Source organism: Lissotriton vulgaris, chromosome 2_1, assembly GCF_964263255.1.
Source record: "Lissotriton vulgaris chromosome 2_1, aLisVul1.2, whole genome shotgun sequence".
In the NCBI taxonomy this organism is placed as follows: domain Eukaryota; kingdom Metazoa; phylum Chordata; class Amphibia; order Caudata; family Salamandridae; genus Lissotriton; species Lissotriton vulgaris.
In genome coordinates this window covers 872101313-872115817 of record NC_141687.1, presented here as the reverse complement: position 1 = coordinate 872115817, position 14505 = coordinate 872101313, and the positions used below count along the sequence as shown (strand labels likewise).

Genomic DNA, 14505 nt, shown 5'->3' with positions numbered 1-14505 from the left:
AAGGATATTTAGGTACCCACAAATACCGCCAATCCTATTGCTAGTCTCTATGGCTGCGCATGTTTGTGCACCTATTGGAGCTATTAGGTATTTTATTTCTTTTTTACTATTCATTTTTATACACCTATTAGAGTTTTGTGGGTATTTTCTTAATCCTTACTTGTAGTTTTTACCATGTTTGTTTAATCGGTAACCATTTATCATGTTTGTTTTTTTACTTGGTTACATATCAATTATATCATTCGTGATTTTTCGGCATCTTAAGGCTCCGGACATTTCTTTTTTCAAAGCTGTATAATTAAGGATAGGTGAATTAGTGAATTATTTCTCTAATATTTCTCTAATATTATTAAACTAAGTCTATGGGGATTCGCGGGTATATATCAAAAGGATACCTTGTGATCAGTAAGATAACTCCTCGAGTCCGCCTATGTTCCAATGTCTTTCAATTCGTGTGGCTTATTGCCTGAAATAAAATTAATTAATGTTACTATCTTGGGCGCTGTCTTAGATGACCACTGGCAAACTACATACTTCCTTATTGATTTCTTAATTTCTTGATTTCAATAAGGAAGTATGTTGATGCACCAGCTCGTTGACTCTCTTCTCGAGCTGTTTGGAGGACGCCTGGAGTTCCCGGATATCAGTCTCATTGGCTAGCCTTGTCCGAGGTCTTGTGAAGGTCCGTGCGGATGAGATTCAACTCAATGGACATCTTGTCGATTTTGGACTCCATGGTGGTCCCCAATGTTTGAATTGCTGTCATGATGGAAGTTAGGGAGGGCTCCGCGGGAGCGGACGTTCCTCCCGATGCACCCCGGTCTGGCAGGCCACGAACCGGACCGGGTACTTGTCTAGCTTGTTTGTCTGTGCCGCTGTAGTGATTTTGGGCTTCATTGTGCCAGTCCCACTCCCGGGTGCTGCCCTCCCGGACGTCAATGGGTTGGCGGCATATCTGGACCACTTGGCACCGCTCGGAAGCTGGCCACTAGGATGCCTCAACTTCTCGGTTACCTCCACGCCGCCACTTCGGGCCTCGACTTCCCACCTCCGTGGGTTGTCTGGCTGTTCCTCCTCCGTGTGCAAGGAGCTTCATTCCCCCGCTTCTGGCATCAAGTATTTGCCTGATGGGTCACTTGCCCTTTGTCAATCCTGTTACCCTCAGACTCTATGATTGTGCGTGACCAGCACCGTTCACTTCGTTCACTTCAGCAGTAGAACGGGCGCTGGTACACATCTGCCTCCAGGCCCCACAGGCTCTTCCTTCCACGCTTTGTGGGCCCCACAGTCTGCCAATCAGATGTATCCCCAGCGCCGTCCACAGTAGTGAAGGCCGCAGTGGTCCGCGGGGTACTCAGCAGGCTGCGCAGTAGTGTTTTAAGGGCACTACCCACTCGTCTAGCGCTGCCCCATCGAGCATGGACCTCGCCAGGTCTCGCTGCCCTAGGCTTTCCCACCATCCGTTGTCCTCCATGCACATCTTGGCGCTCCTGGTCTCGTCACTGTCAGGCCAATGGAGGCCCTGGAATGTGGCTTGCTCACACCTCTGCTGGGCAGGCGCCCCTTCTGACAGCCCTGCCGCCACGTCTACAGCCAGAGGGGAAGCAGTTCCTCTGTCGGCCGCCCCACCATGCTGTTGCCTTCAAGTTAGCGGAGGTCGACCTTCGGGCCTGGCCCAGGGCCCGCAGTGTTTTTGGCCCTCACCAGGAGACTCCCGGACCAGTGCACTCCCCGTGCTGTCTGCCGCCTCACCGTAGGACCCGCGGGGTAGCCGCCGTCTGGCCGCAGGTCTGTCCCTCTGCTCCGTTGAGGACCTCGAAGCTGGGACCTCAAGTTAGGTGTTGAGGTCGGCAAACGCAGCCCCGCCCCCTGGTTCTCACAGGTCCCGCTGCAAGACACTGCTACAGATTTATTGGGGTTTCAGGCTACACTCCCGCGAAGCTACGATCTAAGCAGCCATTTTCGCTGGCACCTGGCCACGCCTCCGTTTTTTGTTGTTTTAACCAATGCCTGTCAGTGGGTTACATTTTCTCCGCACCAGTTTTGTTTGCTGCTGGCCGCCGCTGTGTGTAATTAAAGACTGTTAATTTAAAAGTAATATCTTTGGTACGAGTGAAGTTTGTGTGGGATTTCTGGTCAACTGTGTCTGTTCCAAAACAACTTATATCTGCTAGAGTAAACATTGGGTATTGAAACCAGGGAGCGTATGTACAAGCCCCTATCGCCACTGGAACGTCACTTTTTTGTGACGTTTTCATGGCAATAGGGTCATGCCTTGTGTACAAGGCAGATTTAAGCCACTTAACATGGCTTAACGCTGTCTTGTACATAAGGCCCCATTTCAATCTATGCTTGGTGTGAAAGGGGCGTGCAGTGGGTGTTGTGGAGGGCGTTCCACTGCAACACCCTTTGTGTTTGATGCTGCCCCCTATGTACAAGAGTCGCGTACGTAGGAGGCAGCGTAAAAATGAAGACCAGGAAAATCCGGGTCTTAAATTGGCGAAGTGAGAAGAAATGCATTATTTCTCCTCCTTTCTGCTTTTTCCATGTGTGTTGCCTTATGCTTTTTCCATGTGTGCTGCCTTATGCAGCACACATGGAAAAAGCAAAGTGCCATAGTTTGTGTATGTACAGGAAGGTGTCCCTTCCTGTACATAAACAAACCTTTTTAAAAAATGCCTATTTGAAACTTTCATATGTGCTGCATGAAGCAGCACACATGAAAGTTACAAAATGGCCTTTTAGGAATGTTTATGTGCAGGACGGGACTTCTTCCTACACATAAGCAATCCTCCCCTGCACACAGACACCCTTGCACTCTGGTGCAAGGGTGCCTGCATTGGTGCTAAGTTGTTAAACTTCGCACAATCGCAGGGGGAAACGCAAGGCTGCACCCCATTCTTGTCAATCTTGTGCAGACTTGCGTTTCCGAAGTGGCGGAGCGTGTCGTTAAGCCAAGGAGGCTAACAACATGTTCCGCCACTTCATTGTACATATCCCCTTGATGTCTTTAGAGAATAAAGTTATCCACCTATGAGGCAGTAATTTCTGAGGCTTTTGAAAACCAGAGGTGTACAACACAGATGCTTCCCAGTAGTCATCGAGTGCCCTGGGACTCAGGGAAAAAGACAGGTTTGAATAAACTAACAATCCAGTTCGGTGAACCCGTACTGCATTTTTTCAAGTTTTGCTTTCACGCTTTGCTTGAGTGCTTGGATAATCTGTGGTAAAAAAAATAGATGTGATTGAAGTGCTTGGGAAGCAAAGTTCCAAATGAGTAAGAAATTGCATTATTAATTGGGGTGAGTGACTACACACAAAGAATAGTTACAGTCATTGTCCGGGTTAATATGAACCCTTGGAGTCACGTTAAAAAGGGAATTTCGCTTGTTACTTAAATCACTGAGTTGTTCTGCGGAACACAAGTCCTGGATTCCACCACTGAACACCAATTGTATCATGTTGAAAGGGGCACACCAGCACGTTACTACTGGTTAGCTGGGGTCAAGCCCGTGGCGGTTCCTCCGATAAACTCGACACTATTCAGAGAGCTAGTATCCTCTACCCGAGCAGCACTGCTGGGATACCCATCCTGTTAATGTAAACTCCAGTGCACTAATGCCTGGCTGAGCATCCACCGGCCTGGCCTGTTCATTGCCTGTGTTCTTGATTTACTTTGTTTGTATTTGCGGCTCTAACTGCTTTCTTCTTTTCCCAGGCTCGGGACCGAAAGGTTGTGGGGGACATGAATGGTGCCCGGAGTTACAGCTCGACTGCGAAGGGCTTGAACATTGCAGCCCTTGTGCTTACCCTGCTCCTCCTCATCATTCTCATCATCGCTCTCGTCGCCACTGGTGTGATTCTTTCTTAAATTAATGGTCCTTCAAAAAATGGAACAATCGGATTGAAACCCCTTCTACGGACATGGGAAATAATGTGACATGAAGTAATGGTGTCCAGCACTGTGAATCCACCCCTTGGATGTCTACACCTTCTCTAGTATTCTGATTTTACTTGTAGAGGGATACCATGTCTGCAATGTCCGTCCCACATCCTTCACCAGAAGACTCTGATTTCCTCTGCCTGTTCTGTTTTTTGACTTCCCCAATGCACTGCTCATGTGGTTGCTGAGTGTAGCTTTTCTTGTATTCTTTGCTGGGGCTGTTTGATGTGTCCCACGTGTGGCCCAAGTGTTCTGGGGCCCTGTGATTTCTCCCAAACATATCTTGAGTGATCTGTGATTTCCCCCCCCCCCTTTTCTATTATTGGCACAGTACATCTTCACCTCCAACTCCCTTAAGTGCTCTTATTTGTGGGTTTTTTTCTTATTTCACCAAAGTTTTACTTTTTGCTCAGATTACTGTAATTTTCCCTTGCTTTTCTCTAATGCAGTGATATGTCTTAACATCTGTACTACTCAGGCCTAATTGCACTCCTCTTTGCAGGTAGAACCCCATTGCAGGATTTGTTATCTGTCCCAGATTGCTTGCTTACACTTCCATGAGTATGGAACCCCAGGTCTTCAGTGCTGAAGTGAAGTGTGCACCAAGTGAGAGCTGTCTCTGCGTTATGCACTCTGGGTGTAGAGGGGAGAGTGCGGAAAACCTGGGTTGAGGATTTTCTCATTAAAGCTTTAATAAAATGTGTTGTGATGGAATCTAGCAATGAACCCTTGCAGAGACATCCAGACTATAGGGCGTAACTCATTCAAGTGCTGGTGCAGACCGGCAGGCCCTCTGTTGCGCTGTGATTCGGTAGCTGTTATCTCCCTAGTAGGGTATGAGGCAACCAACTCTTTTGTATGCACAGTTCAACACACCATGGAAGGGAAGGAGTCTGCACAGGTATTGGAGGATGTTGATGTCAAGGGGCGAGGTTAAAACCTGCCTTAACAAATCCATAGTCTGCTGGAAGTTATGCCAAAGTACTATTGGACCAGGCCTTCTATCCATATGTTAGTTCCTATTTGTCGTTCTGTTAGTTCTTGTTTGTCATTCCATCGAAGCAGTAATTGAGGGCGCTTGGAGCGGTGTTTAGGGGACATCTGAGATGGGCATGTTCTATCTGTCCTGTCCCAAGTTTGCTGGACCCAGAATATGTCATGTTAATTGTAGTTATTCTTAAAGCTTTGTTGTCACTTTTGACTGTCCTGAGCCTTGGAGAGAAATCACTCCATGTTCAGACTATAATCTTGTTCTTAAGATTAAAACGTTAAAGGAGGATTTTGCTGTGTAAGGTGTTTTTGGTACAAATAAATATATCTACATTTCTATCATGTGTTCCTATTATGTTTGTGGCCGTCCTTGTTTGTGACTGTCTGATCCACATTCTGTGACCCGAGCAGTTTTGTTTTTGTCTGTCTTTCTACAGCAAGGCAGTTCAAGCTCTAGTTATCCCGCGGGTTGATTATGGAAGTGTCTCTCTTTGCGGCCTCCCAAAAGCTACCACAGCCCCCCTAAGAGCTTCTATTAATGCTGCAGCGAGACTCATCACTGGATTGAAAAGAAGGTCCCACATCTCCCCAGACTTCAAAGCCTTGAACTGGCAACCATTTGAAGCCAGAATTCATCTGAAAATACCATGCATGACGCATACGGCCTTACATCACAATACACCCAGCTATCTCACACAGAAACTGACAATATCTGGTGGCATGAGATCCACTCGTAGTGCAGATTACCTAATACTGAAGCCACAAAGATTCAGCAAGCAGGAATGGCGCAGAATGGCGCCTCGTATATGGAATGCCCTCTCCCCTGAAACAAGACTGAACCCCTCCACGGCATCCTTCAAAAAGGAAGTAAAAGCGATTCTTATGACTAAATTCACCTGAACACTGACTACAGATTTTTTTTGATCGATCGTACCCGCTCCTTATGCCGGATTCTGACAAGGGTCCAACTTGTCAACCCAACCATGGTATTTGACAGTGGCATGACGCACCCGAACTCAAATGTTTTCGAACCTTATTGCTTTGCTTTATGTCGCTCAATTTGTTAGGTATTTGTTATGTAACCTGTTATGGTATTTGTTCTACTAGCTTTCTTGTCCTATACAATTTTCTTCATCTACTGTAAAGCGCTCTGATATCCACAAGGATCTTGTTCGCGCTCTATAAAACTTTTCAAATAAATAAATAAATAAAGATGTCCCTATCACCCCAGCAAGGGGCTTTATTGCTGAATGTTCTGCAGCGAAATGGCAGTACAGTTGTCAAATAGAACAATATGATGGCTGAACTTCTGCATTTGCGTATACACCTGTTTATTTGGGGGTCACTTGTGCTTGTGCGGGGGCCCAAATTTTGATGCAAAGCTTAATTTTAATGTGAGTTTTAACTAAAGTCTTACTGGAAGTGTAATCTGCATTACAATTCTACATGACGGTTAATGCATCTCCTTAATCTCAGAATACTTTAGTCTACAGTGCCAACCGTTGAGACGCCTCCCACTTGTGCCATACATAATAGCTGAAGCTTCATGTGCCTTGTAGTCCGTGGACGTTGCCAGGTTCCTCAGTAGAATGCCCACCGCCTAGCCACCGCTAAGCTCTATCAAACAGGACCATGCCTAACTCCCTTCATCTGAGCCTTGAGAGCGGACCCCTGGGTGTATGCTCCCCTTCAAATGCACCCAAAGTTGCTGCCCAATTGTCCAAGTCGTCTGCCAGGTTTTCGTCTGTACAGGTTCATTTAATGTGCTTTTTCAGCCAGTGCCCTGTAAGTAGTGTCCTTGACCCAAAGAACCAACCAACCCATCTTTTTCCAACTTTTTGCTAATAGGAGTGTTTATTGTTGGAAATTGAAAAGCAGACCCTGTTTTTTTGGCTTCAGCTATACTCCTAGCACACAGTGACAAATCAACTCACAAGCCCATTGCTTTCCGCACTTGCCATCACCTCCCACCAATATGCCAATATTCCCGGGCAGAGGCACACTAGGTGAATTAGTGTCGCACCCCGATCCACATCTCTGACAGGTGGGCAAGATAGATTCTGCTCTTCATAATAGATTTGAGATATGTGCAGTGAAGGTAGTTGAAGTGAATCAATTTGTACCTTGCGTTTACAGATACCCCCTTTACCAGGGCACTGGTCTTATTTAAATTCTCATCGATGATTGGTTCCTCTATTTCGTCCTGTCCAGACCGCTCTGATTGCAAGCCATTTGTACCCTGTCTGCTTTTAAGGCTTTATAGAGCTGAAACGCTAAGTGTCTTCTTGTTCCTAGATTAAGTATAGTCTGAAGGGTGTCTGTCTGTGGTGGAGTATTGGGAAGTCAGTCAAGATCTCTCTGACAGTCCATACAAGCCTAGCATACTGCAAAAACTTACTTATTCCACTCCAAACATCTCCTGTGCCTGACGGAAGTTGATAAATCTGTCCACAGGATATAGATCATCTAACCTGATGCAATAATCCTGTGTACCTCCACCATGCAAGTGACATGCCTGTTGGTATGCCCGTAAAGGCTTGTAACACCTTCCATGCTACAATGACTAGAAAATGGTGGCCACCTCTTTTGACAAGTCTATCGCAGACATACAGCTGTGTTCCTTACTATGTGTGGATACTGCCCAGCTATCCTTGACCAGTTCATCAGTAATTCCATTAAGGAGGTGCCTCAGCAGATTCCACGTAGTAGACACTCCTCCCAGCTGTTCACCTCCGTTAGCTCATTTTGCCACATGTTGTATGTGCGCTGCTTACCATGTCCTATAGACTCAGCCCACCCTCCTCTTGGTCCAGTTTGATTGTGGCTAAGGCAACTCTGGTTCATTTCCCCACCCACACCAATGATATCAGAAGTTTGTGTAGTGTTTTATGTTTCAAGGGGCAGTGGGGATAGAGAATTCTTCACTACATAGGGGCATTGAGGTAGAAAACAGTCTTGGCCACCGTCACTCTTCCCAGAACTGATAATAGTTGTGTGTTGCGAAACCGTACTGAGTAGTGTAATCCCTCCAGGACGTCCCCATATCGTACTTAGACTGATTTTCTACTGTCAGGATCGCCATAATCCCAAGGTACCCGAATGGGTCTACCTCCCAACAGAGCCAAAAATCTGGCAGTTGGGCCATAGGACACCATGTCAGATTCCCCAGCGGAAACAAGAGGATTTTGTGTTTAACTCTCAAGCCTGAGAGGTTATCAAACCTATCCAGGTAGGTCAGTAGTCTTAGAACCGATTCCCTCAGTTGCATCAAATAAAACAGAGCATCATCAGCATAAAGTGAAATCAAATGCATGGAATCTCTGATCTTGATACCTCAGGTATCCAAATCCCACCGGAGTTGAATCACCAATGGCTCAAGGGCCAAAATGAAGTGCAGCCAGAGCGGGCACCCCTGACGCATGCAGAGAAAGCTCCACGCCCCATTCTCCAGAAACATTCACCTACTCCTGGCTAGCCTGGGGTCCATGTACAATAATTGCACCCAGCCACGGAAGGCGACATCAAGATATATCCAGTCCAGCGTGTCAAATGCCTTGGTAATGTCTAATGACACGCGGGCAAGCCAGTCTTCTTTATTTTTCAATGAATGTAGGATATGGAAGTCTGTGTAGGTTCATGGCTATGGATAAATCCACATTGATCTTCATGTACTATTTTCCCCACCACTGATCTCCGCTGACTTGCTAATAATGTGGAGATCACCTTAGTGTCTGAATTAAGCATTGTCAGGGGTCTGTAGGAAGTGGATCTGCCAGGCCCCTGGGGGACGTAAAGCAAGCACCAGATTTATGATTGTCTCCCTCTTCAATACCCAAGCCTAACAGTTTACTGGGCTTCTTCACTTACCTGTGGTGACGTTTTTGACAATCTCCTAATGTCAGGCCATTCAGTCTATTGGATAGAGAGGTCCGATCACCTTCTGGCTTCCAACATACTCTGACGGGCCTCTTAAAAGGGAGCTTCCAGCCTTTGTAGACCTGCTAGTTTCTACTCCCAATGACACAATTTCAGCTGTAATTGGCTTTTTACCCCATATACCTTTGTCATACAGTCGCTTTAGGACTGTCTTCAGAGTCCCCTCTCACTGTCCTTGGTAGTGGATGATCTCCAGTTGGTTTCCAAATAGGCAGTCAGTCTGTCCAATAGCTCTTCTCAACACACATCGTCTTCCAAAACCCCGAAGGTAAACGCCAGGTGAAGTGAAGCGCTTCACTTCACCTGGGGTTTACATTACTACAAGCCAACATCTAGAGGACCATTTAGTGACGCATAATTTGATTTAGGACATTGTCATCAGGCCATAGTTTTCATCATTTAGGTTTCACAATGGTAATGCCAAAAGGAGTCCCAGAGGATGAGCAGGGCGGTATCGAGTGGGTACTGATGGGTTTCCTTACTCTCAAGGAGATTTCTTTGTTCACATACACAAAGACTTTTTGTTCCTTATTGTTCCGGTTTGTTAGGATTGCTTTTTCATGGAGGTAGTCTCTTTTTGATCTCTAGACCCGTGGACATTTCATATGTAGTAAAGTTAAGAATTGGGGGTTGTGTCCATGCTAGGTCTCAAAATATTCCCTAGGACCTTTCCCTAACATATTGTTTTGTTTATACTTCATTAGCTACCTCGTCCCACCCTGGAAAGATGTTAATACAAAGGCGGACTCAACCTCAGGATGGGGCTTTTCTGAGGGAGTTCTTAGCTATTTCTTCTCTCAGGACAATGATTTCGATCCAGTTCAGGACTTTAAAAAAACCATAGGATAATCCACTAAAGTATCCTTTTTAATTTGGTGGTATCCCTGGTTGATTAAAAGATTACCAAGGGTAAATACAGGAGGCATACTTAGGTGTAATGACATGTATGCATCACTGTACAAATAATTATGCCAACATGTTTCTGCCTCTAATCAGCCGTGGGTCAAAGGCATTCATCAGGGCTGTATCTATGCCCCCTACATTGCACTTAGTAAGTGCTGGATGGGCTTAGATATAAACAGAGGACCTACCTCCTAACTGTATCAGACTTGGTGATAACCTATGAGATAAATACAAAAAGCAGCAAAAATTGTTGTTCGTGAGATAGGTGAACAAGGAGTTAAAGTTGACTTAACTCAGCACAATATTCGACCAGAGACATGGTCACTTTTACAAAAAACATTTAAAATATGTAGCACTATATGACACAACGCAGATATCCGGACTCAGCTGAGCTGGGAGCTGCTCATCAAAGCAGAGCGGTATAGAGAGCTGGGCCCAGCGCGGTTTGCCTGACTTCTGCGGGAGACCCCTATGCAGCTGACATAAGAAGGTCCAGCACAACCGGGTTGGCCCATCAGGTGGTAGGTCTAGGATGGCCGGTGCGTGCAATACAGCAGGCAGGAAGGTAGCCTCAGTGGAGCAACAGGGACGGGTTCACCTGCATTGCTTGCACCTGTCCTAACCACTCCTCTGAACATCTCAAGCAGTGAAATTAACCTCTCCTCACACCAGGAATTCCGTGCGCCCCCCATTCCCTCCAGTGTCCCACCCTCAGGGCTGCAGTTTGGCCCTATCTAGAAAAGAGCCCCATCCAGGATTTCGCTGGCCCAGTCATCCTTTTCCCCGCTACATTCTAACATAGCCGGCTCAATGGCAGACAAAGGCCCCACCCCAGATATGTCCCCTCATCTCCCCTCGGTCCCCTGTGGTGTCCGGCTCCCAGTTTCCCCCCCACTTTCCCCTGCAGTACCCTGGGCTGGAGGCCCCTAATTGGACCAATGCAGGGACTATTATTTCCCCAGTGTTGGACAGGCCACATGAAGGGCCGCTCTCCCCCGGCCCAACCAGGCCTGAGCCCAGTCCCGCAAGTACCACACACCACCATTGCACGTCCTCCGTCCCCTCAGGGACCCCTGCCCTCGAGCCTGCCGACCTCGTGGGTCCGATCCACTGCCGGCCCACGCGCCCAGCCTGGGGCGCCATCTTGGACACTCCACCACGAGGCCGCCTGGCCCCCGATCGACCTCAACCCTGGGCCTGGCCCGGCCTCAGACATTCCGGCACCACCCTCCACCCAGGAGGTGAGCGGGCTACTTGGCAAGTCAATGGGAGAAAGAGGTGCCGATGGCTCTCCCCCGCCAAGTGCCGCTCGCCCATCGCCTCCCCGGGCGCTGGCTCCACCCCCCTGCTGGGTGTCTGGACTCCCCCATCCCGGACCTCCCGACCTCCAAGTGCGAGGGTCCGGACATCAAAGCACGCCAGCCCTATAACTGGGGCAGCTCCAGAGCAGGAAGGCAGTTGTATCTTGGAGTCGAGAGACGTAAAGAGGAACTCATCCTGGACGGACTACTGGCGCTGCCATAGCTCTGTCCTGTGCACCATCGTCCTGCCTGTTGGCGCTGCCACAGCCGTCGTAACCTTCATCCTTCATCGTCGTCGGGATCTGCTGGCGTGGCCGCGGACCGTTGTAACCGTCATCTTCCACCGGGACCTGCAGGCTCCGCCGCGGACCGTCGTCCTTCCTTCATCCATCTCGGGACCTGCTTGGCTCCTCCACGGCCCGATCATCTAGAACGCCGAGCTCGAGGATTGAGAGCTATTTTGTACTCATTGGTAACTAAGACTGTCCCGCTACCCCTTTCCTAAACCAGAGACTAGAACCGAGGGGACCCCTGAGTCCAGACCTCCTTGTATCCATCATCGTAACCTAAGAATTGCATATAAAGTCTCGTTAACCTTCAACCTTGTGTGGTGTCCGTCTGTGGGGGGGAAGTTACTTATCTGTACAGTCGTTGGAGACGGCTCTCCCTGGAGACCTCTCCCCGTAACCTCGGCCGACCCTCCCGGTCCGTCTAACATTGGTGGCCAGCGGCGCGATCCGAATCACCGCATAAACGTACAGAGAGTAGCTCACCCCACGACGAAGTCACAATGACCACGAAAGAGAGCGGATCAACCGAGAAATTCCAAATGGAGAAATTGGAGGAGTACAACCATCGTGAACTTAAACAATTCTGCATCGAACTGGGTATCGCTACCACCGGACTGAGTACCAAGGACGATTTTAAGCATGCCCTAGAATCTTGGGCAGAAACCGGGGCTGCCGGAACCCCTGATCAAAGCACCGTAGAAAAAACGACCACGGCCCCGGAAGGGCAAAGAACGGGTCTCTCGCAAGGCGAGATCCAGGAAAGAGAAAGGACCCGACTACACGAACTAGAAATGGCCCGACTTAAAATGGACGTTGAACTTAAGTTGGCCGAACAAAAAATCAACTTAGAGCACCTGCGTCTCCGAGAAGAAAGAGAGGAGAAACAGAGACAAAGGGAGCTCGAGGAAAAAAAACTAGCGTACGAACACGAACGAAACCTAGCCGAGATCAACCTACGCAAGCAGAATAAAGAAGCAGGGGTGCCCGAGCGACCCCCCACCCCAGGGGCCACAGACAAAAAGGTACACATCCCCAAGGATGTTGTCCGAGAATACTTCAGAGAGGACGACATCCAGCAATGGTTTAAAGCCTATGAAATCGCTATGACTGCACACCGGATCGATAGAAGCGACTGGGGAGCCGGTCTCTGGGGAAGATTCCTCAATGAGGGCCGCGACACCCTACTACAGCTCCCGGACCACCAGATGACCTCCTACGACCATATGAAAGCGGCCCTCCTCACCCGCTATGGTCTCACACCCGAGATGTACCGTCAGAGGTTCCGAGACTGCACCCGCATCCCGGGTACAACTTGGGTGGACTATGTAACATACTTTAGCCGAGCCTTCGAGGGCTGGATCCGAGGAAGCAACGTCACGACCTACGAGCAACTATTTAACCTGATGGTATGGGAGCATCTGTCGAACAATTGCTTCATTAAACTCCGCCAACACCTCCTCGACAGCAAGTTAACGGATCCCCGGCAGCTCGCAGCCGAAGCTGACCGGTGGGAGATCACCAGAGTGGGCCGGAATGGGTCCTACGAACAGAACCGGAACAACAATGGTCAGCACCGACCCAGAGGAGGAGGAGGGGGCCAAGGGCGAGGAAGAGACAACGCCCCGGTCGCCCCCGCTACCAACACCACCCCCCCGGCCAACCGGGGCAGCACCCCAGCGCGACCAGGGTACAGAGCCAATGTCACGTGTCACCGATGTCAACGAGTCGGCCACTATGCGAACGACCCAAACTGCCCGCAGTACCAGAGCCCAAGACCCCGCCAAGTGGCCGCTGCAGCCCTAGGGGAAGAACAGATCTCCGAGGAACAGGAAGAGTACGAACAAGAGCATCAAGAGTGGGAGCCAGCCGCCATGACTCTAGCCTGCTTAGGGGGGAAAGACATGGTCCCGCGGGTCCCCCTACCCGCTAACACCCAGAAGTACAGCCAATGGGTGAGCATCAATGGACACCAGGCCGAAGCCCTTCGTGACACCGGGGCCAGTGTAACAGCCGTCCGCTGTCACCTGGTGGCCCCAGAACAGTATCTACCGAACATTCTCTGCCCTGTACGATCAGCCGATAACTCAGAGAGCCTGTGTCGGATGGCCTGCGTCCCCTTCGAATGGGGGGGGTCTCCGGCATGTTGAAAGTGACGGTCCGAGACGATGCCCCCGTAGACTGCCTCCTGGGCAATGACCTGGAAAGCTCTCCGTGGGCCGCCGTGGAGCGAAAGGAACACCTGGGGATGTTGGGCGTCCCAGACTGGGCGTGCGTCACCACCCGTTCCATGGCCGCCCGTGCCAACCACCAGCCAGAAGAACCCGAATGGCCGGCGCCACCGCCTCCGGTCGCCCCGGCCGAAAACACCGACCGTAACATTCCCGCCGAACCAGCTCAACCTACCGACCTCGCTAACCTCGACCAGTGGCCTCAAGAAGGGGGGCCCACGCAAGAACAATTTCGCAAAGAACAGAAGACCTGTCCCTCCCTCGAGGGACTCCGCCAGCAAGCGCTCGCCCAAAGCGCAGGGGATACCCCCGGAACTCATTGGGTCTACTGGGACAATGATCTGCTGTACAGCGAGCAAAGAATCGCCGAGCTGGGGAGCAACCGAGTACTAGTGGTACCCCTCCGTTTCAGAGACTTCCTGTTAAACCTGGCCCACGATGTCCCCCTGGCAGGACATCTGGGACAAGATAAAACCTACAGTCGCCTAGTGACCCACTTCTTCTGGCCCAAAATGAGAAACGATGTGCACCAGCATTGCCGATCTTGCCCCACGTGCCAAGCCAGTGGGAAGAGCGGCCGCAAACTAAAGGCTCCCCTGCAACCTTTTCCCGTGGTCACTACCCCGTTTGAGAGAGTCGGAATAGACATTGTGGGGCCCTTGGACCCACGCACAAAACAAGGCCATCGATTCATCCTGGTGCTAGTGGACCACGCCACCCGCTACCCTGAGGCTGTTCCTCTGCGAACTGTGACAGCCCCGGTGGTCGGCCGGGCCCTGATGGGGATCTTCTCCCGTGTGGGCTTCCCCCGAGAAGTCGTCAGCGACAGAGGCACGAACTTTATTTCCAAATACATGAAGTCCCTCTGGCAACAGTGCGGGGTCACCTACAGATTCACAACCCCCTATCACCCT

General features: G+C 49.7%; 1 protein-coding gene across 1 annotated transcript in view; it reads left to right on the top strand.

Moving 5' to 3' along the window:
* The window catches only part of LOC147731339 (dispanin subfamily A member 2b-like), a 32667-nt gene extending 26504 nt beyond the window's left edge, over window positions 1–6163 (top strand). Inside the window, exon 2 of the mRNA XM_086956390.1 lies at window positions 3719–6163. Coding sequence (XP_086812516.1) covers window positions 3719–3871 — 153 coding nt within the window. The 3' untranslated portion in view covers window positions 3872–6163. The remainder of the gene's footprint in view (window positions 1–3718) is intronic.
* The last annotated feature ends 8342 nt before the right edge of the window (window positions 6164–14505 follow it).